This window comes from Anas acuta, chromosome 1 (genome assembly GCF_963932015.1).
Source record: "Anas acuta chromosome 1, bAnaAcu1.1, whole genome shotgun sequence".
NCBI lineage: Eukaryota > Metazoa > Chordata > Aves > Anseriformes > Anatidae > Anas > Anas acuta.
In genome coordinates, this window is record NC_088979.1 from 11,837,050 (window position 1) to 11,862,537 (window position 25,488).

The 25,488-nt window shown below is 48.0% G+C and overlaps 1 protein-coding gene across 1 annotated transcript in view; it reads right to left on the bottom strand.

The window, feature by feature from the left end:
* Positions 1 to 2,471: 2,471 nt before the first annotated feature.
* The window catches only part of MAML2 (mastermind like transcriptional coactivator 2), a 206,036-nt gene continuing 183,019 nt past the window's right edge, over positions 2,472 to 25,488 (bottom strand). Inside the window, exons 3-5 of the mRNA XM_068669679.1 lie at positions 16,524 to 16,727; positions 12,638 to 12,749; positions 2,472 to 7,192 (exon numbers count right to left, since the gene is read on the bottom strand). Coding sequence (XP_068525780.1) covers positions 6,213 to 7,192; positions 12,638 to 12,749; positions 16,524 to 16,727 — 1,296 coding nt within the window. The 3' untranslated portion in view covers positions 2,472 to 6,212. The remainder of the gene's footprint in view (positions 7,193 to 12,637; positions 12,750 to 16,523; positions 16,728 to 25,488) is intronic.

Sequence of the window (25,488 nt, forward strand, 5' to 3'; positions counted from 1 at the left end):
CTATGTATCGTTATTAAAAAAAAAAAAAAAACAAAAAAAAAAAAACAGGGGCGACCTTATCACTCTCTACAGATACCTTAGAGGCTGTAGTGAGGTGGGGGTTGGCCTGTTCTCCCATGTGCCTGGTGACAGAACGAGGGGGAATGGGCTAAAGTTGCGCCAGGGGAGTTTTAGGTTAGATGTTAGGAAGAATTTCTTTACTGAAAGGGTTGTTAGGCACTGGAACGGGCTGCCCAGGGAGGTGGTGGAGTCACCATCCCTGGAAGTCTTTAAAAGACGTTTAGATGTAGAGCTTAGGGATATGGTTTAGTGGGGACTGTTAGTGTTAGGTCAGAGGTTGGACTCGATGGTCTTGAGGTGTCTTCCAACCTAGAAATTCTGTGATTCTGTGTGATAATTCCTGATAAGGATTTCTCAGTCAGCCCATACCCTGATCTTAGGGTTCTTCGGGCACTAATTTAGCAGATTAGCTGCTGGAGTAGCTTTGCATTTGGAGTTGAACTTCCCTGTTGTACTTAGAGACCAGGTCAGCACAAAAGGCAGTTTGAACGGGTTCCCTGGTTTTATTCTCATCATTGCACACCAACATAACTGCCCTTACGTGATGTTCATTGACCTTTGCTATCACCAGGAACCTTTTCCTTCAAGTCAAATTGATACCGAGGGACAGATTTTGCTAACTTTAGCACGAGCTTCGCGGATGCCCCTACACTCAGCATTTCACCCAAAAGCTGAGCAGTACCGCAGGATTTTCCTAATGCTCACGGGCACGTAGAATAAAAGAGTTACTGTGTCCGCAGAACAAGGCAGACCAGTCAGCCAGAGGAAAAACATCGCAGGCAGCCCTCCAAAACACGCAGATAGTGCATCTTTGTTGTCTCAAGCCGTGCAGAGGAATGCACGCCGCGTCTGGGGAGCGAGGGCTGCAGTCGCACGCCAGCGGAGCCGCTTGGCCGTGAGCCACACAGCTCCCGGAGCCCCCGCCGGGCTCTGCCACTGCTGGACCTGGGGATGAGGAAGAAGCGAATCCAGCCTTGGAACTACGTGACAGTGATGAGAACATCAACACCCAGAGCTGGTGTGGTTCCCGCTGTCGTGTAAATGGCCAGGCAGGGGAAATGTTCACTGCCGTCCCTGTCCCCCAGCCCCTCCACATGGCCATGTCTCCCCAGGCTCACAAAATACGTCTGGGGACATTCCCTAGCATTGAGACTACACAGCACAGGGTGTCTCGTGGCCCTGCTATCACAGCCTCTTATCTCTCAGAGGAGGGAGGCTGCATCCACAGGGGGAATGGTTCCTGCTGGTGGACGTGGGACCTGCTTGGGTCATTGCACCTTGGCACTGCTGGGGACCCTCACAGGCTGGTTGCACAGATAACCGTGCTCCAGGGCTTGTGATGCCCCCCTGGCTGTTTTTTAGCTTAGTAATGTAGAAATAGCTTTTTCAGCCAAGCAGCAGCCCTGGCTGAGCAGCCCTGCTCCCCTACACCACCATCCCTGTCCTCATTCAGAGCAGGGCACAAGAGACAAGGTGCAGGTGCTCTCCTCCCTGTGAGCATCCCCAGCGTGCTGGCAGGAACCAGCCTGCAACAAGCCATGTAAATAGGAGGCTGCTGCCCTCCGTCTGTCCTGCCGCTGCTACTTTCTCCAGGGAGGCTTCATCCAAGCAGATGTGGCTCCAGGGTAGGTGTCTGAAGTAGTTGTCTGGCTGCCTTTGCAGCTGGGGTAGACCAAGAAGCACCTTTAGGGCATGTCTCCCGACCCGTTTCAGGTTGCTCTTGGATGAGCAGGACCGTGCCCTATTTTCCACTCTGGGTGCAAGCCCAGGCTCCCTGCTCACTGTCTGCCACCTGCACTGGAGCTGTTGAAGCAAGGAGAGAGCCACAGGAGATGCGGGACAGGGCGCAGGGGAAATGCCAGCATCCCACCCCAGCAGCCTCCTGCCTCACCTTCAGCCGCTTGGACATGGAGCCCAGTTAGTGAGGAAAGCCTTTGGAGGGATGAGAAATCCCTTCCTTGGGGCTGTTTTGCAGTGTGTCTCAGGTGATGCACAAGCTAGGTTTCACATCCTCGGTAAACAGCTTGAAGAGAGCAACTAAAATGTTGGATCATGTCACACGTGAATGGTCTGGGTCGATAGATACTTGCAAGCTCGTTCCTACTGCACGGTTTTCGGAGCATATATGCAAGACTGTGCTGCAAGACTATACCAACTGATACTCCAGGAGCAAAAACACCCATGTGTTGTTTGTTAACCCGTGCTGGTAAGGAAACCAGGGCTCCAGGCAGTAGAAAAAAATCCCAGCTCTCTTGCTAAGAGGCAGGGAGAACTCCCAGAAGCTGCCAGATGCACATTTTCCTCACCCCCTCCTAAAATAGCACTGTAATTTTAATTTACCCAGGCGAACGAGCAGTTGACTAAACAGACATTAATTTTAAAATTCACATTAAGAAAAGAGACACTTGGGATAATTTTGATTGATTTACTTGGCAGAGTTTTGATAGCTACTGAAAAACATACTATTCATGTTTAGGTGAAAAATAAATGGAGTCAAATAAGTGTCACTGCATAGTACTAGGAGGTATATACAGCCACATGTAAAAATGCATAAACACAAACATTTCTGTACAGCAACTTCTCTTTTCAGTCTGTATAGCGAACACTGGTTTATAATATGGGGAAAATATAAAGCAGACATACATGCAACAAGGACATGACAGTTACATAGGTCCCCACCTGCCTCCCGGGAGTTACAACAACAACATCAACAATAATAATAATAAAAGCCTTTTTCAGGGAAAAAAATTTGAAACCTGGAATGTTTTCATGTTGAGGTTTCCAGAGAGCTTCAGATTTCAAACATATCTGAAGTTGATTTAAAGGCTTGATTCAAAGCCCTGTGAAGGCAATGGAAAGACTCCATTGGTTTCAGTGAGCTTGGGGTCAGGCCCAGCTATTTAACCATGATCCCATTCTGCCCTCCCCCAAAATCCAAAGTTGAAGTCTGCAGATAAAAATAAACAATCGTATCATACAAAACTTTGTATATAGAATACAAAAGGTAACCATTGACTTTTTGTATAAAATACAACTTTTGATAGTATATTTATTTCACATATGTATAAATATAACCCAAATAATATGATTTTATTATTCCTACCAAAATATTATTACTTTTTGTTTTTGTTTTCGTTTTTGTTTTTTTACAAAAGTTTACAAAACAAATAATTCTTTATATTTACAACCCAATACTGCGAAGAGTGCCCGGTTGATGATGAAAAATAGACTATAAGGGTAGTGCACTTAGCCATTGCAAAGAAAGAGAAACAAGGACGCTAACTCTGTTCAGACACGGGTGTTCTGAAGAAATGATACCGGATTCAAGTTTTGGTTCCAAGTGTCTTTCAAAAGCTCACGTTTGAAATGTATCAGGCATCTTTATAGGACTGCAAATGGCCTCTACCTTGTTAAATTTAGTAAGACAGAATGACATTGTGACCCTGGGCATGGCCCTGACAGCCCAGTGCCTTCTCCACTGTAGGGTAAGGCCAACAGGACAAAGCTCAGCATTGAATCCAGCACTGGACAAAAGCTTGAAGGCTTGGGACCTCGTCTGAACGATTTATTTTACATCATTTGAGGATCTGGAAAAGAATCTGGTCTTAGTAGAGAAACCAGTGGTGGTTTTCTCAATGGCATGTGAGAGTAGCTGATGTTACCAGCCTACTGTGCTCAGTGCTTATGATGAGAATAAGTCAACCTCAGCCTTAGTAGCATCGCAGTTGTCTGTTCGTACAAGAAATTCAGCAGTCACAGCTCATGGGTGGTATGCCTGTGCACAAGGCAGATGAGCTGATCCTCCTTCAACGTTAAACTCCTGTAGCTATTATTTCAAGCCTAGTTTTGCTCAAATTTATAGACGACTCATTTGTTAGACTGCATCTGTATCATCCCAAACTGAGGTGGGTCACCAGTGGCCTGAGCTGAAAAGCTGCTTAAAGACTTGGAAAAATTTGTACTGGCGTATCAAAGGGGCTGCACACGCTCCAGTGAAAACTGGGGAGAAAAGGCAGCTTTCTGGGCAGCTGAGCCATTGTGCAATGCAGGGTTGTGCAACCATCACTAGCTGGGGCAGAAGGGACTCTTCAGCATGGTTTCTCATCCTTCTTGTGAACAATGTGTCTGGGAATGAGCAGCATCGTGGACCAGCCCACCTCAACTGGTAAGTCTAACTAAATGCCCATGTTACACCTTTCCTGGAGGTGCTGGTACTTGTGCGTGTGACTGTGCTTCTTGAAGCATCACAAAAAAATTGTGCCCACGTGAAATGGCAAAGCGAAACGACTCGAAAAGCCTTATTAAAACCTCTCTTGAGAACTAGGTCAGTTAAGTGCAGAGGCTACTGTCAGATAGCCTTCTCATCCCTCTGCCACTAACAAGGATGAATAAAGCACTTGCATGGGGCAGAGCGGTGCCTCTTGGCACTGTGGCATGTGAACGTAGGCATTGTCTTCCTTTGCCACATCTAGTTTTAGCTAATCCAGAGGAGGCTGTGAAACACGTCTCACCACATCATTTTAAAGAACTGCATTTTCATTTGGATTGCAAGATTTGTTCCCATCTACAAATTCTCCTGTCAGACTCACGGTGGAGCTGTATTATAGTGACATAGGACCTCCTTCTGATGTCCTTGCTAACAAGCCTGTAGAAGAAAATCTAACACAGTCAGGAATATTGTCTAGCAGTGAGGCCAAGTGGTGTGGAACAACCCATATCCTTACTACTCTGCTCTGTTAGCTTCCAAGGCAAAGTGGCTGCAAACTCTCCACGGCCCAGGTTAACTCCCTAGTGACACATAGAAATCGCTCAAGGCAACGCTAGCTGGGCCATCCCAAAACCCAGAACAGATGACTGACAGAAATATATCACCCAAACAGTTTCATTTACAAGCATGGACGAGGCTGAGTGGATACCACAAGTAACCCCGGTGGTTACAGCTGATGTGTCACACATGTGTGAGGGGTGTCACACGCATACTGTGCTCAAGGAGACTGTGGTGACCTGGGCCACTGGTGGACCTCTTTCAACTCCCCCCATGTAGAAAAGGAGAGCTACAGAAAGTGGGATGGAGCCAAAATGCTGTGCAATCAAAATGTGAGCCTCTCCCCAGACAGCAGGACTGGCATTTCTGCAGGGATGAGCCTTTTTTATAGAAGAGGACTGGGCTGAGCTACCTGACACATGCCATGGGTTAAGATGAAAATGAGGATAGCTGCTGTGGCTTAGCAGTGTGTATTTGCCCTCCTCTAAGCTGGACCGGGAAAGTAGCCTCTGAGGGTCAAATCACAAGCACCTTTCTCGTTTAATTTGTCCATTAAGTCACTAGTATTCCTGGGGTAGGGCAAGGTGGCAAAGCAAGGCTTCTGAGCTTTGGCATCGTTCTTCTCATTTTTCCCTCAATGCCCCATGTGGTTGTGCTGCTGACAGGAGGGCAGCCTCCTCTGGTACTGGCTGCAAGTGCTGGAGAAAGGCAGACAACAAAAACTAGAGCACACCGAGTTACGCACTGATGTCTGTCACACGATCAGCTTCCTTCTCTCCTTGGACAGGACCACTTACCCTTTCGTGTGGTACAAAACACAGAGGGTTTAAAACAAAATAATTGGAAACACAAATGTGGGTTTGTACTACGTAGAAGTAAACAGTTTTTTGCAACGCAATGAGATTTACACAGGGCCTGATCCTGTCAGGGCTGAGGAGTCCCAGGGCAGTTAAGGGCTGTGAAGACAGTGACTGAAGAGCTCTGGACCACTTGGGCTGTTACTTGCACCCACAAAAATGATGTCTCACAGCCCATACCACTGTCTGGGGCTTGCGCTTGTGGGAAGCTAAACACATTTTGCCACACAGCACCCACGAGATGAGCTGATGTGTTTGCCATGCACTGGGCACCAGCATGGGGAACAGACCCTTCACGTGTTCTCACTCCTTTGTGGCAGGCGTGAATATCACTTACATTATCGTTTGATCGGGGGAGACATCAGTGTGGTTTCTTGAGCAACTCTTCAACCAGGGCAATTGCCCTATGTGGTATTTTAAAGGACAGCCCAGTTACTGGAGTGTAAATTAATAAAGCAGATTGTTGGCATCTAAAGAAAAAGCTAATGTCCTTACTGCTTCTTCATCGGTTTCACCCTCGGTACTGTCACTTACGAGTGGTTCCCCAAAATTTCATCAAGGTTGATGTCTTTCATCCAGTCATCGTTACCAGGTTCCGTTTTCAGTAAAGAATCTATAAAGTCTGAGTCACTGTTGAGCGCAGGCCCTATACTGTCACCCTGCTGGTTCAGAAAGTCAAACGCTAGGTCATTACCGTGGTCGCCTCCTTGGTAAGCCCGAGAGTTTTGGTTGGTAGACGTGAAACTGGTAGACGGCAGAGATGACGGCGGTGTCATGCTTGTTCCTGGCTGATTCAGGGTAGGCACAGTCTGTCCTCTGAGCTGGTTAGGTCTTATGCTTAGGCCTCGTAGTGAACCAGCTGATTGTCCATTTAGAGTCTGGTGCATTTGGTTTAGGGGAGGCCTCATTTGGACTCCCGCTGTTAACTGATTAGGAGGTGCCAAAGCACGCTGAGGAAAATGGGGGTTGCCCATGTTGCGTTGCAAAGACTGGTTGGGGTACGGAGTGCCCGTGGGGAAACGGACCCCTGCAGGTTTCAGCGTGTCCTGCTGCTTCACAGCAGCTTCTTGCGGGGCCCAGTTCTGAGCAGTGGCGGTAGCGGTGATCATCACGTTGGCCGGTCTCTGCACGGGGATACCCGTGGCTCCGTGGTTCAAACTGGGTCTCGCTTGCTGCGAGTTGACCACCGACCCAGTCCCAAAAGTAGCTACGTTGTTCCCCTGCGTCATGGTTTGCTGTCGAGACATCAGGGGGTTGTTCTGACTGGGCAGGACTTGATTTTGGTTTCTGTGTGGCTGCATTTGGTTCATTCCTGAAGTCACATTGTATGTGCTCGGTTGGTTGCAGGGAAGGTTCCCGTAGCAGCCCATACTCCGAGCGGCAGGGACAGAAGGCATCCGGGTCCCAGCAGGGGTGGACATGAGGCTGGAGTTCTGGGGCATGATGCTATGTGTTGAAATTGGGTTTGATAAGGACATGCTGGAGCTCATGCTCACAGCTGGTGAGCCACCTGGAAAGAAGAAAACAAAAGTGTTAAACAGTGCATTGATGCATGGTGTCATTCAAATTCCTACAGGTTAAAAATTCAGAATGTCTTGAACAAGATGCCTTGCTCTGAAGCATTTTCTGCACATGAACATCATATTTTGTGCATCAGCAAGCTGGAACTATGAGTCAGCAGTACCACTTATCTATGCTTTGTGGCCAGTGCTGCCCAGTGGAGGATATTCCTCTACCAGCAAAACACAAGAAGAGAGGTTTCCTTTCTCTTCAGCCACCAAACCGCAACACAAGCTCACTTCTGTGGCAAATGTGCAGCTATGTAGTGTCTATTTTAAGGCTGCAGTAAGTCATTTGTGCAATCTTGGCAGATTGCTTATGCACTTCAAGGGTCTCAATTAATCCCAGACCTCACGGTCTGGTTGAAGAAGACCAAACATTTTCTAGATGTAGATGTAGATCTAGATCTAGATCTAGATGTCACTTTGGAGAATCCCCCTCTTCACTCGACCACCTGCTTCACAGCTTAAATTCCTTTAGAATCACAGAATCATTAAGGTTGGAAGAGACCTTCAAGATCATCTGGTCCAACCGTCCTCCTACCACCAATGTCACCCACCAAACCACGTCCCCAAGCACCACGTCCAACCTTTCCTTGAACACCCCCAGGGACAGTGACTCCACCACCTCCCTGGGCAACCCATCCCAGTGCCTGACTGCTCTTTCTGAGCAGAAATGTCTCCTCATTTCCAACCTGAACCTCCCCTGGCACAACTTGAGGCCATTCCCTCTAGTCCTATCACTGGTTACCTGTGAGAAGAGGCCAACCCCCAGCTCCCCACAGCTTCCTTTCAGGTACCTGTAGAGAGCAATGAGGTCTGCCCTGAGCCTCCTCTTCCCCAGACCAAACACCCCCAGTTCCCTCAGCCGCTCCTCACAGGACTTGTGCTCCAGGCCCTTCACCAGCTTCGTAGCCCTGCTCTGGACACGCTCCAGGGCCTCGATGTCCTTCTTGTAGTGAGGGGCCCAAAACTGAACACAGTACTCAAGGTGTGGCCTCACCAGAGCAGGATACAGGGGGACGATCACATCCTTGTCCTGCTGGCTACACTACTCCTAGTACAAGCCAGGATGCCGCTGGCCCTCTTGACCACAAAATCCTACAAGAAATGCTGCTAGAAGTCAAATTCAAGGCAAACAAAAGGAGATAATTCTTCACACAACATGTGGGTCATCTGAGGAATTCTTTGCTACGTGGTTCTGTATGAGCTAAATGCTGAGCTGGTTCCCAAAGTGTGGGAAAAGCTGACAAATGGGGCTTGCCACCAAGTTGTCTTCACATTTCAGTAATTCCACGAGCCTCTTCCAGAGGAGGGACGGAGGAGGTTTAAGTACATACAGAGCTGGAGCTTTGCTATTTTCTATACAGCAGATAGTTGCAATTTTGTGGGACACTGCCTTAGTTCTCCTTATACCACAAACCCAGGCTGAATTTGACTAACTTCAACTTCATCATCCAATCTAATTACCTATTAGTCTGTTTGATTATTTTTATCACTCAGCCCATCACCAAACCCTTCTTACTGTGCAGGTGCTTAAAGACTGTGGCTGTCTGCAGCATTCTCCAGATACATCAGTCTCAATGTGTGGCATGTTTCTCAGTCCTTCACTCATTCTTAGCTCTTTTCAGAACTTGCCAGTTTTCAGCATTTGATTTCAAGGCTGTACATCACAGCTACCCACAGTATTTAATGGCTCTTGCACAACTCCAACATGGATGTAAAGTAAGCTCATTTTTTCTTGTTCAGCATGACCTCAGACTGCCCTTTCGGCTGTAATCACACAGCCTGTTTGCAGTGATATTTGGAGACCTACCAGCCATTTCCTTATGTGCCATGTTAATTTTGTATCATTCTGTTTGTTTCTGTTTTTGTTTTTTTTTTTAATCAAAATACACAGTACCAAGTCAGATGCTTAAAGCACACTACCCAAACAACTATTACCTTCATCATTCAAAGTTTTGCCTTCATTAAAAAACAACAACAACAACAACAACAAAAAAAAAACATGCTACTTTGAAAAGATGTCTTTTACATAAATCCACAAGGCCTGACATCAATTATATTCCCTTCCTAAATCCTTTATTATATGGGCTATATTAGCTCCCAACTATTTTTGCTGAGCTCTGCATTAGGTCATTACAGTATCAATTACCTACTTACTCTTTTATTTTTTGTTGTGGCTTTAGCTTTCTTCATTGGAGTTTCAAGACTAAATAGAAAGTGACATTAAGAATTTGGAGAACCTCTCAGCCAGCTCTTTCAAAACTCTTGAACACAAATCATGTACATGCATATTTAAAAAGTCTATGTTTAGTAACAGCTGTTTAATATACTGTTCCTGTTGAAATTTCACCATAATGATGTTCAGTTCCCTCAGACTGGAACTGAAGAAAAAATTATCATATATTTCTGCCATTTTTGCATTATTTTTATATGTATGCTATTTCTGTTTAGTAATAGAAGCAAAAGGTTCCTTGTTTCTTTAACTACTTGAAAATAGTTTGCTCCCAATTCAATATTAACACTGAGTGTGACTTCACAACCACAATTACTTAATCCAAGTCAATATAAACATAGGTACCTAAACTGAGAAGCTCACCTTAGGCAGGCTCACCTCAAGGCAGGCTCAGAAGCTGGCTCCAGGCAGGAGCTACTTATTTATAAATAACCTACTGAGATTGTCCCTGCTGATCTAAAATCCAAATACAACCCCAGAGCTGCTCAGCCCCTGGGACAGGATTTGCCCTGAGGAACCCACCATCGGATTCTCCCCTGGGTCCTAGGCTGCTGCTGGGGAGCCATCTGATGACTGAACTGAGCTCTGGAAATGGAGAAAATCAGTGCTAAGCAGCTAACCTCACAATTAGCCTCATCTTTGGCTTTGTTAGTTGGTTGTACATTGCTCTGTTTCTTTGAAATGCTGTCACACTTCTTTGTAGGGGTGATAGGGATCGATGCCCTCATCCTTTGCTGCCTCAGGCTGGTAGTGAGGTGGAGGAGTGGCACAGAAACCAGTGGTGCTCCCAAAGATCTGGAACAGTGTCTGGGGAGATCCAGTCCTCTCCCTGCAGCTGAACTGAAACAGCTGCAACACGTCTGAGGGGTCACTTCACTTGCCGCTGGGATGAAGCCCTCTCGGGGTGCCCCTCCCAGCCATGGGGCAGCCCCAGGAGCCGGCATCGCACTCCTGGTGCAAATGCCACGCACTTTAAAGGGCACGAGTGGCTGGGACACGGGTTGTACATGTTGTGCAAAAGACGAAGTTTCCTCTTTCTTTGTATTCCTATTTTTATCCTTTTTATTTTTAACACAAATACTTTCCGTCCTGATTTCTTCCAGATGGGAAGACGTTTCTTCCCCAGCAGTGCTGTGTACAGCAGCTGGATACCCCAGGCTGTGGCAATTCTGCAAAACTCCTTCACTGTCCGATCCACCTGCTAGCGTCACGGGGGGTTATTGCTGTCACCCGGCACTACAGGGAAAAGCACAGAGGACTAAAATGCTTAACCATGTGTCTCCAGGCCCCTCCGGTATTTTAGTTAACTTTGTTTTTCTTCTTCCCCGACCTGAGCAAAGCTATTCCCAGAAAAAGGGAACAGATTCCCTGCTGTTCCTCCCTTATGCAAGAGTTTCCTAATCACTCTGTCTGGTAGCTCTGCTGCGAGCTCCCAGCACAGCCCTTTCTCCCAGGCTCGCCCAAAAAGCTGCTCTCCTGCCTGGGCATACTCAGTGGGGAGTTGAGATTTGAATGGGCAAGAGCTGCCAATCCCACATGTCACAAACCCAGGAGATGCGACTCCAAATACCATGAGGCTGGCAAAGAGTCCATCAGATTTAGAAGAAGGAAAGCAACATAACAATGGAGATCTACTTATGTTGGAGCCTTTAACAGATGTGGCTGCAGTCATTTCCATTTTCTCTCTGTATTGTTTTTTAAGCAAGAGCCAAGAATCTCAGTTAATCATCTGATTCCAGGAATGAGCTTTTAAACAACACGTCAAATCACAGGATTCCCCAGCAAACTGCCAGTGTTGTCAAGGCATTTGGTTTAATAGCACTGGAGGTATGAAGCCAGCAAACAGGGCTCGCTATCCCCTGTGGCATTGTCCTCACCGTGGGTTGTTACCCTGGCATCAGTGATGCTTGTGCAAGTTTACTGAGATGGGAAACACCCAGACCTGTCAGAAAGCAACTCTTTCCAGACTGCAGCAAGCTTGTCACTGCTGGGATGTGCAGACAGCAGGCACTGAATGTGGCCTGAGCAGCCCAGCCCTTCCACATATACATGGGCTGTTGGTGCTGTGGCCAGCAGCTTGGGCAGGGGTGGCATGGGAACCAGCTGCACTTGGGAACCCACTGAAAACAAAACAAGGTGAAAACGTTCTGCTACAAAGGACAGGTAGGAAGGAATTGCTCAGATCCCTGCAGAATTTGCACAGCCAACAGTTACAGAAAAACAAACAAACCAAAACCTCTTTTTTCCCCTCAGTGTGTTGTATACAAATAACACTAGAAGGCAAAGGATCCCTTTATATTTAAATGCACAGACACTTTGCAGGATAAAGAACATCCTCTGATCCCATCTGCTGCATTCCCAAGACCTGCTCTCTTTTTCCAGAAATTTTTCCTTACTCTTCCTTTGCACTCTGAGCAGCCTGCAGCTAACCAGCAAGGTGAGCAGCATGAAAAGCTAAGCAGGCAGTCCTGTGCTCCCAAAGTAGGCTCTCCAAGGAGCTGAGGAGGTGAAACTAAAGCCCTGTCCTGAGTTGCTAGCAGTTTTCTGCCCTGGGCAGTTGTGGCTGAAAGCAGGGGCTTTCACCCTACTGGTTGACTGGCCTGTTGAAATGCTGCTTGTAGAGCAGCACTGAGGCCACACCATGGCATATTAAAAAAAGGAATCAAAAGTTCAGATGGTCACTGGTCGCCTATGGCGGTGACACAGGGAATACTTAAACATCAATATAAGGGTTCTCGTGCTGTACATGATCTACCATTTGAAGGGAGGCACATTCCTCATCTTACTCTCTGAAGCAAGATGTACCGTGTACGTGAAACATCTGGATGGAGCGAGGCTGCACATTCACAAAGACACCTCTATATCAAGTGCCTGGGTGCACATCAGCCCCAGGCAGTGCTACAGGGATGAGCACCGCCCTCTCCTTCCCTGTGCCTGAGAGGTGCAGTGTCAGCCCTGCTGACCCACCGGCTGCTTCTCCAGCCCATCCATCTCAGTGGTGGGGTCAGTAAGGCAAACAGCATGGGAGCAGCAGCCAGCACTCACTGCACTGATACCTAGAGAATCAACCCCCTGTTATCAGCACATGCTCAGCTCTTCTGGATGGTCCTGCAACTGGAAGGAAGGGAAGAGTTTTATTTAGCAGATGGGCACTTACCAGGATACTGGTTTGCTTGTTGCATATTGACCACGTTCCTTCTTTGGTCTTTATAATCCGGTGGCGGTCGCGTCAAGTGTCTGTTCAGCTGATCTTGTGGAGTGATTTTCTCCTAGAGGATGAAAGTAGAAATACATTCGTTTGCTTTTCTTTATATTTTCCCAGCTCTGTGTTTTACCTGCCTCTTTCTTTTCTCAGTATGTACAAGCTGAAGTGTTTCTTCCCTTTATCCTCTCTGGTCCACAGGAGAGGATTTCAGTGGCATCTGCAAACCTGTGCCATCACACACTGAAGCCTGTATGGAAATCTTTCTGCTGATTGTCTTGTGTTTGAGCCTGTTCTAGCTTTCTTTAAAATCTCTGAGAGCTGCTCAGCCTCTGAGAACATCGGCCATGTCTGCACAGCACTACAAAGTCTCACATCTCGCATCCGCACCATCCTGCTCCCCTTACTTATCAGACAGAGGGGCTGATGGTTCCCCATGCCTCCCTCCCCGCCTGTGCAGCTGGGTTTGCTTACAGAGAAAGACAGAGAGCACAGAGGCAGAGCAAACACCCAGGTCCAACCCAAACACGCAGCCGGGATGCAGCTGGAGAGCACGAGGACCAGACCTGCAAGGACCACACCTGCCCCTTGGCTGCGTCAATATTCACCAGCCCATTCCACCCAGGCTGACCAGCTGATGTGCACAGCTGGCAAAGAGGATTTCAAGGATTTCAGCTTGCCATTAAACATGCTTTGTCCCATCCCTCCCTCTTTTTCTTCTTCCTACATTGGAGGAGCTGCCACAAAAATCAACAAAACCCATTCCTTTGTCATCCCTCATATCTTTCCTCACCAGGGATGCTGGCAGGAGACATGGCCAGGGTTTGGCAAGGACTGTGCTGGGCTGGTTGTTGTTCATACCACTCACCACTGCCCTGTGCTTCCCCATACACGTACACGGCACTGTCTTACCTCTTACACCAGGAGTACAAGCACTGGGGAAAGGGCAGTGCAAAAAGAAAGCTGAAAAGGCCAAGTAGTAGGGGACATTTTTGATTTTGGGCCTGCAGCAGCACATGTCCAGTGAAGAAAAGATAGAAACCCAAGCCATGATCCCTTCCAACTCAAACCATTCTGTGATTCTAAGTATGGGCACTGGAGTCAGCAGCACGAGGTGCAGCCGTCCCTGTTCCTGGACCCTGATGCTGTGACTTGGTGTCTGCAGTGTTACTGCCCAAGGACTTCTTGGTGAGGCCGCACCCAGAGTAGCTCTGGGCTCCCCAGTACAACAGGGACAGGGATTTAGGGCCACCGAGATGATGAAGGCACTGGAGCACTTCTGTGAGGAGAGGCTGAGAGAGCTGGGGCTGCTCAGGCTGGAGAAGAGGAGGCTCAGGGGGATCTCAGCAGTGTCTGTGAACACCTGAAGGGAGGGAGCACAGGGGATGGGGCCAGGCTCTGCTCAGTGGTGCCCAGTGCCAGGACAGGAGGCCATGGACACAAACTGGCACACAGGAGGCTCCCTCTGACCACTGGGCACCACTTCTGTGCTGGGTGGGTGATGGAGCCCAGGCACAGACTGCCCAGAGGCTGTGGGGTCTCCCTGCCTTACAACCTCCTGGCCATGGCCCCAGGCGGCCTGCTCTGGGTGTCCCTGCTTGAGCAGGGGTTGGACCAGATGGACCCAGAGGTCCCTTCCCACCTGAATTAATATGGGATTCTGGGATTATGATTTTGCAATATGAGGCACCATGGCAGGAAAACGTGACTCTGACCACCTCAGTCACAAATTTGTCACATTGCTGGTGTGTATGTGCCTCCTGGCATCATGCTTACTGGTCACGCTTCACCCACTTCTCTGCAGTCCACTGGGCCTGTGCTTTGTGCTTGGAGAGCTGAAGAAGTTGTTGAGGAAGCCATCCCAAAGGCTCCCCATGCTGTCCCCCAGGTGCACCCCAGCCTGGGCAGGAAGGGAAATGACATTTCCACAAGGGCAGAGGCCGAGGGCATCCAGTGAACCACCAGCAGGTGCAACCCACGCCTGTATTTGCCTCAGGGAGCTTGGAGCTGCCTGAACATCAAACCAGCCCATCCATGTGGAAGAGCCTGGCAGGTGTCTGAAGCTGATCAGAGTCATTCAGGTGCCTGAAACAGCACACAAGTGGACTCTCTTGTGATTTATTTTTTTTTTTCTTTTGCCAGGGGCTCTTAAAAAAGCAGAGGGAAGAGCCTTTCTTGTGGTACTTAGGCATTTCCCTAACACATTCTGGGAGTGAGTGGCCTGATTAAGATTTATAGGGCTTGTTTCAACATAGCAGCCAGCCCAAACCCTTACAAAGAAGAAAGGCAAGTTAACTTCCAGGAAATCCCTGTGATACCTGCAAAAACTGCAGCTTGGCTTTGTGTGTATTTCTATGTCCACAACACAAAAGCAGATGCAAACTGATCTAAAAATCTCATTCTGTAGAGCTATTTTAATTTCTTTTTAGCTTTACTTATTTTTTAAAATAGCTGTATGAGCAATTACATTTTCATTTTGATAAAAATTCTGACAGAAAACCGCAGCACAGAGGTGACTTGACACTTCAGTTCTTTTCTGCATAAATTAAAAAGCCAACAACTATTTCCTTTATAGGGCAAATGAAGTCCTTAACTTCAAACTCGAGCTTTTTAAATTGTATTTTTGGAATGGAAATACATTTGTAAACAACGAGATATTATCTATAAAATCTGAATAATTTCTGCTTTGAAAACATCCACATAAAACCATGGATGTTTTTCCATTTCTGTGTTCTTTAATTATTCAACATCATTCACTAAGTATGCCAGTATTTCTGAACTTATGTTTTTATAGAGAAAAGAAAGTTTGGATTCAAAATACCAGGCCAGCAGGATAGGGTCTACCCTGTAGGCTGTCCATATGCCATAGCCTTGGGGTCTGCTGTCACTGCAGCCTGGGGGAAGCAAAGTAGGTGGCAGTGTCACCTCCATCCTTCTCCAGCATCCTCCCTGTAGCCCTTCCCTAGCTGCAGCAGGCCACCAGTGTTACTTTCTGCTTGCCCAAAGGATGTGAGAGGCTCTGCTCCTCTAGGACTTTTCTTCTCCATGCTTTGGCAAGCAGAACTATGGAGGAATGGTGAAGATGAGTGTGCACAGTGCATGTGATACTGTTTTGGGCAGATGGTCCCACTGCACTGCTGATGGGTCATGAAGCACCTTCAGTGGACTCAGTTTGTGTGATATCAATAGCAGTGCTATTTTCGTGGAACAAAACTAGTGAGTTATAGCATTTATCTTTCCCAACAAGATCATGCCTCAGAAAATGACTAGGAACTCCCAATTGCTCTCTCAGATACTGAGGGATAGAGAAGAACTGGTTACAAATATCTGGAAATGCATAAAGAGAAATGGAGAAAGGAAGATGCATGGATGATCCCAGCCAAGCACACAATTCTGTCTTGAACACTAAAATCAGTGTACCCAATCTTTGTTTACACACAAGCACTTCATACCATGCTGCCTAGGTTGCAGGGCCTGGAAGTCAGCTTTCTTCTGTGGTCAAAGCAGTGTCGCAGTGCACCTTAGCTTACCTTACTTGGGAAACAACTGAAAATATTCATCCACCTTGAATTTAGTATATGCTTAGACTGTTCTTATAATGAAGCAACAGTAGCTCAGATACTTGAGTTGTTTCACATAAACCCAAGTAGGTTTCAAAAGGGCTTAGCAAAGTGCTGAAAAATATGAGGCACACTCCAAAAGGTCTAGGCTTTGCCAAAATGACCTCAAAGTCTTGTGGGCTTTCTTCTCCCTGTCTTAGCTTTCTTTTCTATTGTTTCCATGAAAATCATGAAAATCTTTTTTTTTTTTTTCCTATAAAATAAGGGATTGGAAAACTTACAGCTTCTGCCAACATCTGCTGCTGTAGAAGGAGTTGTTTTTGCTCCATCATTTGCCGTTGCAGAGCCTGTTTCTTTTCCATCAGTTGCTGATTCAACATTGATTGCTGGGATGAGTTCATGTAACCACTTCCAGTGTTTGGATTTGAGCAAGAACTGGAGCTTGGAGTGGGGCCAGCTCCCTGGCCTACCACAGAGTGTTGATCCTGAAACAGAAGAAATGGCTTGTGAAGGATGAAAATAATAACAAGCATCAAGAAAAGGAAATAATCCTTTTTATACAATTTGCTCAAGTACAGGACACAGCCCACAGACGCTCAGGACAAGTGACCGACACAAAGGCTTCGACAAAATAAGAAAGTGATGGGGTAACTTTATCGCTCGTGGAAGACTTTGAAAACTTGCCAGGTGGTTCCAGTGGCAAACCTCAGCGTTGTACCAGGAGCTTGGGAAACGCTAACAGAAGTAACTGAGCCGTCCTGGGGACCTTTCCGGAAACTTCCACTGGGCTGCATGGCAGGCTGTTTGACCACAAGGGAACAAACTCTGCATCTGCTGGCTCCTACCATCTGGTGAGCAGCAGCAAGGGTTGTTTAGAGCCTCATTGCTGGAAGAGCCTCGTTGCTGGAAGTGACATCTATTGTTAGAAAACACGGGAGTCACAAGCTGTGACTTTGCGGTGGGGCGAGTGGTGCTGTTTCCATTTGTCCCTTCACCTCCCTCATGAGAGCAATCACTGAGAGATTGCTAATTGTCTCCCATTAGCACAGGGTTCAATAAATGGGCTTAGAGCTTGCCAGCTTCTTTGGTAAAACAAATGTGTAGCTGGACGGGTCTTTAAAGAAGGTTTTAGGGTCTCCCGTCTTTGCTATGGACCTAGATCTGCTTCCTCTTCCCCATGGGCAGCTTATGAGGAAGGGATGGCAAAAAGTCATCTCACGAGGCAATGGGGAAGGTACTTGGGAACTCCAGACCATGAACATCCAGGATCCAAACAGACCTGGGATGACAATATGCTGTTCATTTTCTTTCACCCGTGGTTTCTCTTGGCACAATATGTTTTCTGTCTACTTGCTCCACCAGGGTTTGGTACTTGGACCTTCACTGCACGTGGGAAAGAGCTTTCTCAGTCCACACACAAGAATGTGTTAGCCCATAAAAACACTCAGCCTGTGTTGGCTGTCACTCAGCAGTCAGATATTTCTTAGCTGCCCAGCTGCACAGAAAATAGCAGAAATTGGGGAGATCACGACAGTTTTGAGAAACATCAGTTTTCTGGCTGCCTTGGTGCAATTCCCTGTAGGAACTCCACTGCTGGACCCTGTCCAACCTACCAGCCAGCAGTGCAATTGCCCCAGAGCTCAGGAATCGATGAAAACTGCAGCTTGGTGGCCCCAGCTCAGTCTCAAGGAGCAGTCACGGCATCTGGGCACTACCTTGGGGAAGCTCTGCTCCAAGGCCATCGCCTCCCAAGGCACCCAAGGAAATAAGGACTGGCTGGGCAGCTTACCCATACTCTAAAGACCACGGGGCACCAACGCAAATCGCTCTGAAAACCCCAGGGAAGCTCATTTCTGTGCCTTAGCTTTTGCTCAGTGCCTTCAGCACACAGACGCACCCCCTCACACACAGTAACATGCACACTGCAAACTAATCCAACTTATCTTTATACCATCTGGCATGGAAGAAACACAGCGATTGTTATGGTTATTTCTATTTTAAAATAATTCCGTGGCTTTTAGATGGGGCCGCACGAGTGCATAGCTAGCTAGATAAAAGTATTCGACGTCTCTTAACGAAATAAAAACCATGACTTTCTGCTGGAGCCACCTGCAGCCCCCAAGGCAGTGTTACAAACCCACCCTTGAAAATTTATTGGGCTCTTACACAATTATATCCCGCACACTTTCCTTCAGTTCCAGAAGGAATCCAGGACTGCTCGGCATTGCCACATTTTTCAGCCCTTATGTTAGCTGCAAGATAGAAAATACCTCCTCTCAACAGACCTGCTTGCCAAGTTGTTGCGCAAACTTTTTTGTCTTTCTTAAAATATTTTGAAAAGAAAAATATGTTACAATAAATTGGCTTTGACTCCTATATTCAAATGACACTCTAGCTTGAACCCGGCCACATGTTACATCCATTAATAGGTTTCATCTGCTGTGCTTTCGCACAGATAATGCAGGCTCCACCAAATGCGCCTTCGTAGTCCAGCCTAAAAAAAAAAATCAGCAACAGAGCCCAACCTTCTCTCTCTCCCTCATCCCCTGCCAGCTCATGTGAGCTGTGGGAAGGGACTTTGTTTTCAGATAAACTGGGCAGTGTCCATTCACACTACCTATAAAAGAAAGCTTTTCTCTAACAGCAACTGGCGCAAAGCTCTGGCTGCTTGGCAAAAGGGCCCTGAGAAAACAGTATAAATCGAGAACTTGGAGCCAGTTTGTTTTTTTGCATTCAGTCCTTTCTCTGCTGTTTGTGAAATGTCAGCGTGAGCCTGTGAGGCTGTGGTGTGATCCTCGTCTGCTCTTCTGTAGCAGTGATGAGGCAGGAGAGGGCAGAACAGCTCCGGGGGCTAGCTGTGTGCCAGCATCCCCCTTTCCACACCTTGCTGGCCCCTCACTCACATCCCCACGGACCTGAAGGTGACCCTGACATGCCACCAGTGACACGGCACTCTGCCCCTGTGCCTGGACAAAGCATGCTACCCTCCATGCAAGGGAAAAGCAGCTTGGGGTTGCAGCTACCCTGATTTCACCGAACCATGCCATCCCACATCATAGCCTGCTCTGCTACAGCTCCACGCCTCTGAGGTTGCCCCCACATCCCTGCTGGGGTACAGCCACAGCAGTGCTCGGGGTGCCAAGGCAGAGCCCTCCCTGGTGTTACTGTGAGGTACAGGAGCAAGGAGAAGCAGGAAGAGCAGAAGGGGCAGTGAAAGCATTGCAGAGCTGGTAGCACAACTGGGGGTTTGTCTGCAAGCATCACAAAGAACATTATGCTCCAATGTTTAAATTAGCAGTAAATCAAAACATTGAAAACTGGGTTTGCTTTTCACTTTCCCTGATGCAGCTGACTTGTATTTATACAAACATTTATCCTTTTCCTTTCCTTTCCTTTCCTTTCCTTTCCTTTCCTTTCCTTTCCTTTCCTTTCCTTTCCTTTCCTTTCCTTTCCTTTCCTTTCCTTTCCTTTCCTTTCCTTTCCTTCCTTTCCTTTCCTTTCCTTTCCTTTCCTTTCCTTTCCTTTCCTTTCCTTTCCTTTCCTTTCCTTTCCTTTCCTTTCCTTTCCTTTCCTTTCCTTTCCTTTCCTTTCCTTTCCTTTCCTTTCCTTTCCTTTCACTTCTGGATTCAAGAAATGAGGAATTAAAAGAAAAAAAAAAGCGAGAGGCTCCGAATTATTCACCGAAGCCCACTCACTGACTGCTGTGTGCCTCACCAAGAGCTGCTTCCCCAGCACTTCCCAGGGGAGGAGCTGTGTGACTTTCTGTCCACCCAGTGACCCGTCCTTTGCCTTTTGTTCCTCTATGAGCCCCTGGTGTGTACCTCCCCTGCTTCTGCTGGCATCCTCCTTCCCACAGCCCAAAATTCAGCTTCTCCAGCGGCTCTCAGGGCCAAGCTCAGAGCAGTACCAGGCTTACATGGAAAAAAAAAATAAAAATCTCTGAGCCATCTCTTTTCTGCTGCATCTTGTGCACGCACAGACACCCTTCTGCAAAGTGCTGGGCTTTCCACGGACGTCTCGGCCCCAGGTACCATGTCCTGGCCTCAGACAGGGAAACCAAACAGCGGCTGGGCCGTGGCAGGCTGCCTGCAGAGTAAGAGCTCTTTCAGCTATACTGAGAAAAAAAAAGCAAGAGCGTTTTCTTATTTTTAGGAATAACTCCCACTCGGGACTGGAATGCAGAGGGCTGCTTCCCGCGCCAGGGTACGCTGCGAGAGCCCCAGGCAGCTCCCGAGGTTGGGGCGATTTGCAACAGCTGAGGATCTCGTTTACGTATCGGGGCTGGAAATAACACAGACCGGCAGAAATGCAGCCAGCCTGATTCTGCCTTGCCTCATTGCTTGTTCGGTATCTCTCCGAGCACCTCGGGCTTGTTCAATCTTTTTCCGTATGGGCACGTAACAGCACCAAAGTGCATCTCCTCTGAGCTGAGCTCTCTGACTTCCATCAGATTCCCCAAAATGCCTTCCAGAGCCCTCCCTTCACTACAGAGAGGGACCAGGCTGTATAATTAGGCTCTAGGTGCCTAATTTAGACAACCAAGCTAGAAGCCCAAATTAGATGATAGGAACATTCCCTGACACTCCTAATTTTAGATGCCTGTAGTCACACCTAAGTGAGATGCCTGGCAGAGCGGGTGTGAACAACCAAGCACTGGTGAACTGCTTTTTAAGGATGCTGTACAGAATGACCCAAAAGCCTTTCGAGTTAATCACGCAGAAGGCATTGTTACAGGTTGAATTTCATCTAATACCCTGCCAGAGAGGGCTTTACGGTTTCTAGCAAAATCACAGTCATACATGGATTTGAGCCTCTCAGTTAGCCAAAATTAGAGGAAATAGCGTTTGGAAAAAAACTGAAAATTGCAAGATCCCAAGACCTGTTTTTCTATGTCCAATATCTAGAGATGCAGCTGGGTGAGGAGTGCAAAATATTTCCATTAAGTAATTTTGTGGAGTGTTTATAAGAAGCTGGCTCAGCCACATGAGGCCATCTCCTGTGTTTTTCTCCTCGGACCATCTGAGCTCTCAGGACAAATACACTCAGGGCCAACCATGTTTTCAAGGCACATGCACGAGGAATCACGGACACCAGCGCTGGCAATTTCACAAGCCCAGGCTATCTGCCAGAAATACTTGTGCCTTCATCCAACCAGGGAAAAGAAGCACATGCTGTGTCAGTCCTCCAAACAACGGAGCTCAAAGAGGAATCATGGGTCTATCGCCCCAGATGCTGCAACGCTGGAAAAGATCGTGACAGTGGGGAGCCCGTGCCTCATTTTTGCAGTTCCAGTGAAGTGACAAGGCTGGGGGACACCTCCAGCAGGCACCCAGCTTGCAGAGGGAGATGTTCTTCAGCAGAGCCAGCTGCTGGGACAGCCAGACAGCCACACTTTTTAAAAGGGCAGGGTTTTCTGACTCCCCGAAAGGGAGGTGGGTCACCACGTGGGGCTGCCCCAAACAACTGCCACCAAGTTGCACCGACCCCTCCACTGGCCCCAAAACGTGTCTGAGAGCACTATTCCTGATGTGCAACCAGCTGTGCTTGCCCAGGAAAGACTTTGCTCCTATTTGAATCCAGGAGCTACCTGCTCCAGCTCTTGTGGAGGTAGCATGGGCATCTTCCTGGGGTGCAGCATGCTGCCACGCAGAGAGTGCCATTTCCTAAACGGCACGGTAGAGCAGGAAATCTGGCATTGCTCTGCTAAGCCCCCGTCCATCATCCTATCATCCACCACCTGGATCTCCCTTCCAGTCACCTGCAGGCCAGCCGAGGAGCTGTGCTCACCAGCAGAGTCCCACAGGACTGCAAGAGGGCAAAACCAAGGGATGTTTCAAAAGCTTTTCCCTCCTATTTTTTTTTTTTTGACTCCTGCAACATTTCTGCATTTTCCATCAGAAGTAAACCTATAATATTTAAGAAATTTATATGTAAAAATAACAAAAACAGATACCTTGCACAATCTCCTAGCTAAAAATGGGTGATCTGCTATCTCGAAGGAGTCGATCCCACTTTTGATGAGAAACCAAAGGAGTTTTACAGATAGATAGCTATTTATGTAGCTCTTCATAGAAACCCTTTATAGCTTTTTGCCTTCTGAGCACCGCCAAGCAAGCTGCTCACTGCTGAGATCCCTGTGAACCGATTTCCAGCCGTCGGTGATTTATTTGCCGTCTCGCCGTAATCCCCAGGCAGGAGGAGGCTGCTTGCAGGAGAGCCGCACAGCCCTATAGCCACTAGCAGGCACTCTTACAACAACCTTTCCACCCAAACCCGTTAAAATTGGGCAAAGCGGGAGCTGCGCCTTGCACGGAGCAGGGATCGGCTCCAGCCCTTGCACAACCACATAGCAACAGGCCCAGAACAGAGCCTCATTACCAGCCTTGTCCGACAAGCCAGCCTTTAACGAGAACAAAGGTTGACAGTGATTAATCATTAAGCGGTTCCTTGTTCCCTCCTGCACGTGTTGGAGGCAGCCTCCTGCCGAGGCAGTCTGGCATGTTTCCTGTCTGCCTCGTACCAGGGCCGGCACAGGGCCGCCTTTTCCCAAAGCCAAGCTGAAGGAGCTGCCTCTGCTCCTGAGCACGGCGAGTGCCGAACATCCTGCACCCTGCAGAAATAGTAAACCCTTGCCTGTACGTCTGGTCACTGCACGTTGGGCCGAAGCGGGGTTTTTTCACCTCAGAAACGTCCCCAGGGCCGCCAAGGCTGGCTGGCCGCCATTTCGCCGCATGCACCGCCACCAGCTTTTAATGCGCTCTCCGGGCGTGAGGAGTATCTGGAGGTCTCTGCCCCGCGGAGGTTTTGTTTATTTGTCATGAAAATGGCATGCACGTGTTGAAAGCCCAACAGAGGAGCTTATTGTGAAACGTCTGCATCTGCACAGGGATGTTGGCTCCACCGAAGCTCCAGCTGATTTCGATGGGGCTATGGTTTCCTCCCGGGTCCCCACCGGGCCACGGGTGGCACTCTTGGCTTGCAGTGACCGCAGCTTACACCAGGACAAGGTCCCGGTTTGTGCAGACACCAGCAAAGAGCCCCCACTAGTGCACCTGGGCAAAGATTCTCTGTAGGGAGTGCTGGTTTTCAATGCCTCATATGCTCTAACCTACCACTGAAATGTGTGCCAAGAGGATAAATGATGAAGACTATCAGTTTTTCACAAGATCAGACACATACCGATTCGCTCCACTTCAGCATTATCATCTGCAGCGGTTGTAATGTGCAATACTCACTCTGCAGTGAGCCAAGCCCTTCAATTTACCACCACACAATTGCAGGGAACCAAATTAGAGAGGTTTAAGGAGCTGCCACTCCTCCAGCCAGAGCAGGAGCTGGTGTGAGGGGACCTGGTTTGCCTTTAGGACAAGGTACATGCATGCTTGTAGGCTCTCTGCCTCCACAAAGGAGTGGTAATTCCCAGCTGAGGCAGTGAAAACTTCCTAAACTGACTGAATTAAACACTCCTGATTATCTGCCTGTATCTTTCATGTGGGTATATGTTATCTGTGGGTATGCATACCTTATTCATCTAAACATTCTTGTCTCTTTGCCATATGTTCATTATCATTCCCCCAAATTAGCTAGCCTGAGGATGATACAGAGCATGGAAAATTTCAGCCCTCTTAGAAGAGCCACAAGCAATCAAAAACAGGGTCTTGGAAGAGGAAGCACTGGGCGAAATCAGTAGTAGGTGGCACACTCCAGCACACGAGCTTACACAAAAATGTCCAGTTTGCAGAAAAATTACCCTGAAGACTGACATATATCAGGCAAGAGAGCCATCTCCTGTCTCTTTTGGCATGCCATCCTCATGTTTCTCTTCCTGCAGCGAGTCTGACTGTCCCACTGACCCAAGGGCAGGTGGGCACCACATGTAGGGGAGGGTGGTCCAAAGATCCTTGAGGTTGTGGAGACCCAGGCTGCTAAATGTTACGTGAAGTAGCTAGGTGTGGAGTGTTCTCAGAGGCCTCTCTTTGTGATCAAATATAAGCCAGGGGACATTCAGCTGAGGGACATTTAGCTCAGGAGGATGCTGCGTGCATGCAGCCATCTTCCAAGCATGAACCTGCCTTGTCACTATAGGATCGGGTCAGGTCCAATGCGGTATTTGCAAAGCAACGAATTCCTAAGAGATCTAATGTAAATGGGGTAAAACAGTCTGTGCCTCTTCTTCTTGATCATAAACACTAATGCAAAGTTCAATAGAAAATTGCTGTAATTTATCCTCTTGATTTCCACGTTATTCCCTAGTTTCATTAACTTTTCCCACTGGCATTTGTCTAGGTTCTCTTTGCACCTCCTATTTCTCTCCTCATATAAGACTCACCCTCTGCATTAATTCCAGTTTAAACACATTTGTGTCACTTCTAAATAACAGCCACAAAAAAGGGGGTGGTGAAACACTGAAATTTCTCCTCAAACAATGAAACAAAGCAAAGCAAACACCACAAAATGCCTGTTTTTCTGCAGGAGGGCAAGGGGGAGCAGGCAACCTGAACGAAACATTTAATGAAGAAAGGAAAAAAAATAATTAAACAAAGAGCAACAACAACAGAAAAACCACATCACTGCAGCCAAACACTTGAATACAAATGGGCACAACATGGGTGACATGACTGTCAGGGGCACGTACGAAGATCAAAGCCCTCCTGCTGAGAATACGCAGCAAGAACATGAGCATCTTTAAACGGGAGCCTCCTGGGATCTGCTCTCTAAGCTAAGGGCTCGGAGCTCCGAGGGAAAACAATGCCAAACGCTGAAAAGCAGCGCGGGAGGAACGGAGGAATGCCTCTGACCTGGGTCTCCACGCACTGATTAAAGCCCCGGGTGGCAGCCCTGGGGCGGGCGGTGGGGCTGGATCTCTTTGTTCCACGTTGATGACAACGGATGCCAGCAGAAATCGGCGGCTGGGGCTGGGGGACAAGCGGAGGAAGCAGCGTGGCTTCACTGGGTATCCTGCGGGCTCTCAGCACTTCAGGTCCGAGGGGCAGCAGAGCCAGGTGGAGCTCACCCCCTTCTGCCTTCAGCCTGGCCATCTGCAGGGCCAGCATCCCCACCACTGCTGCTCGCTGCCCCTCTGGTGGCATTGCTGCCTGTGGCAGTTCTCAGGAGGATTGCCTTCAAACTACCACACGGTCAGTGCCTTTTTTATCCAGTTTCAGAAGAAGAAAAGGTCAGTCAAAGGTGGCAGAAGGCCTCTAACCACTGTGTAGTGGCATAGGTCCTGCAAAAGGAACCAGGCTC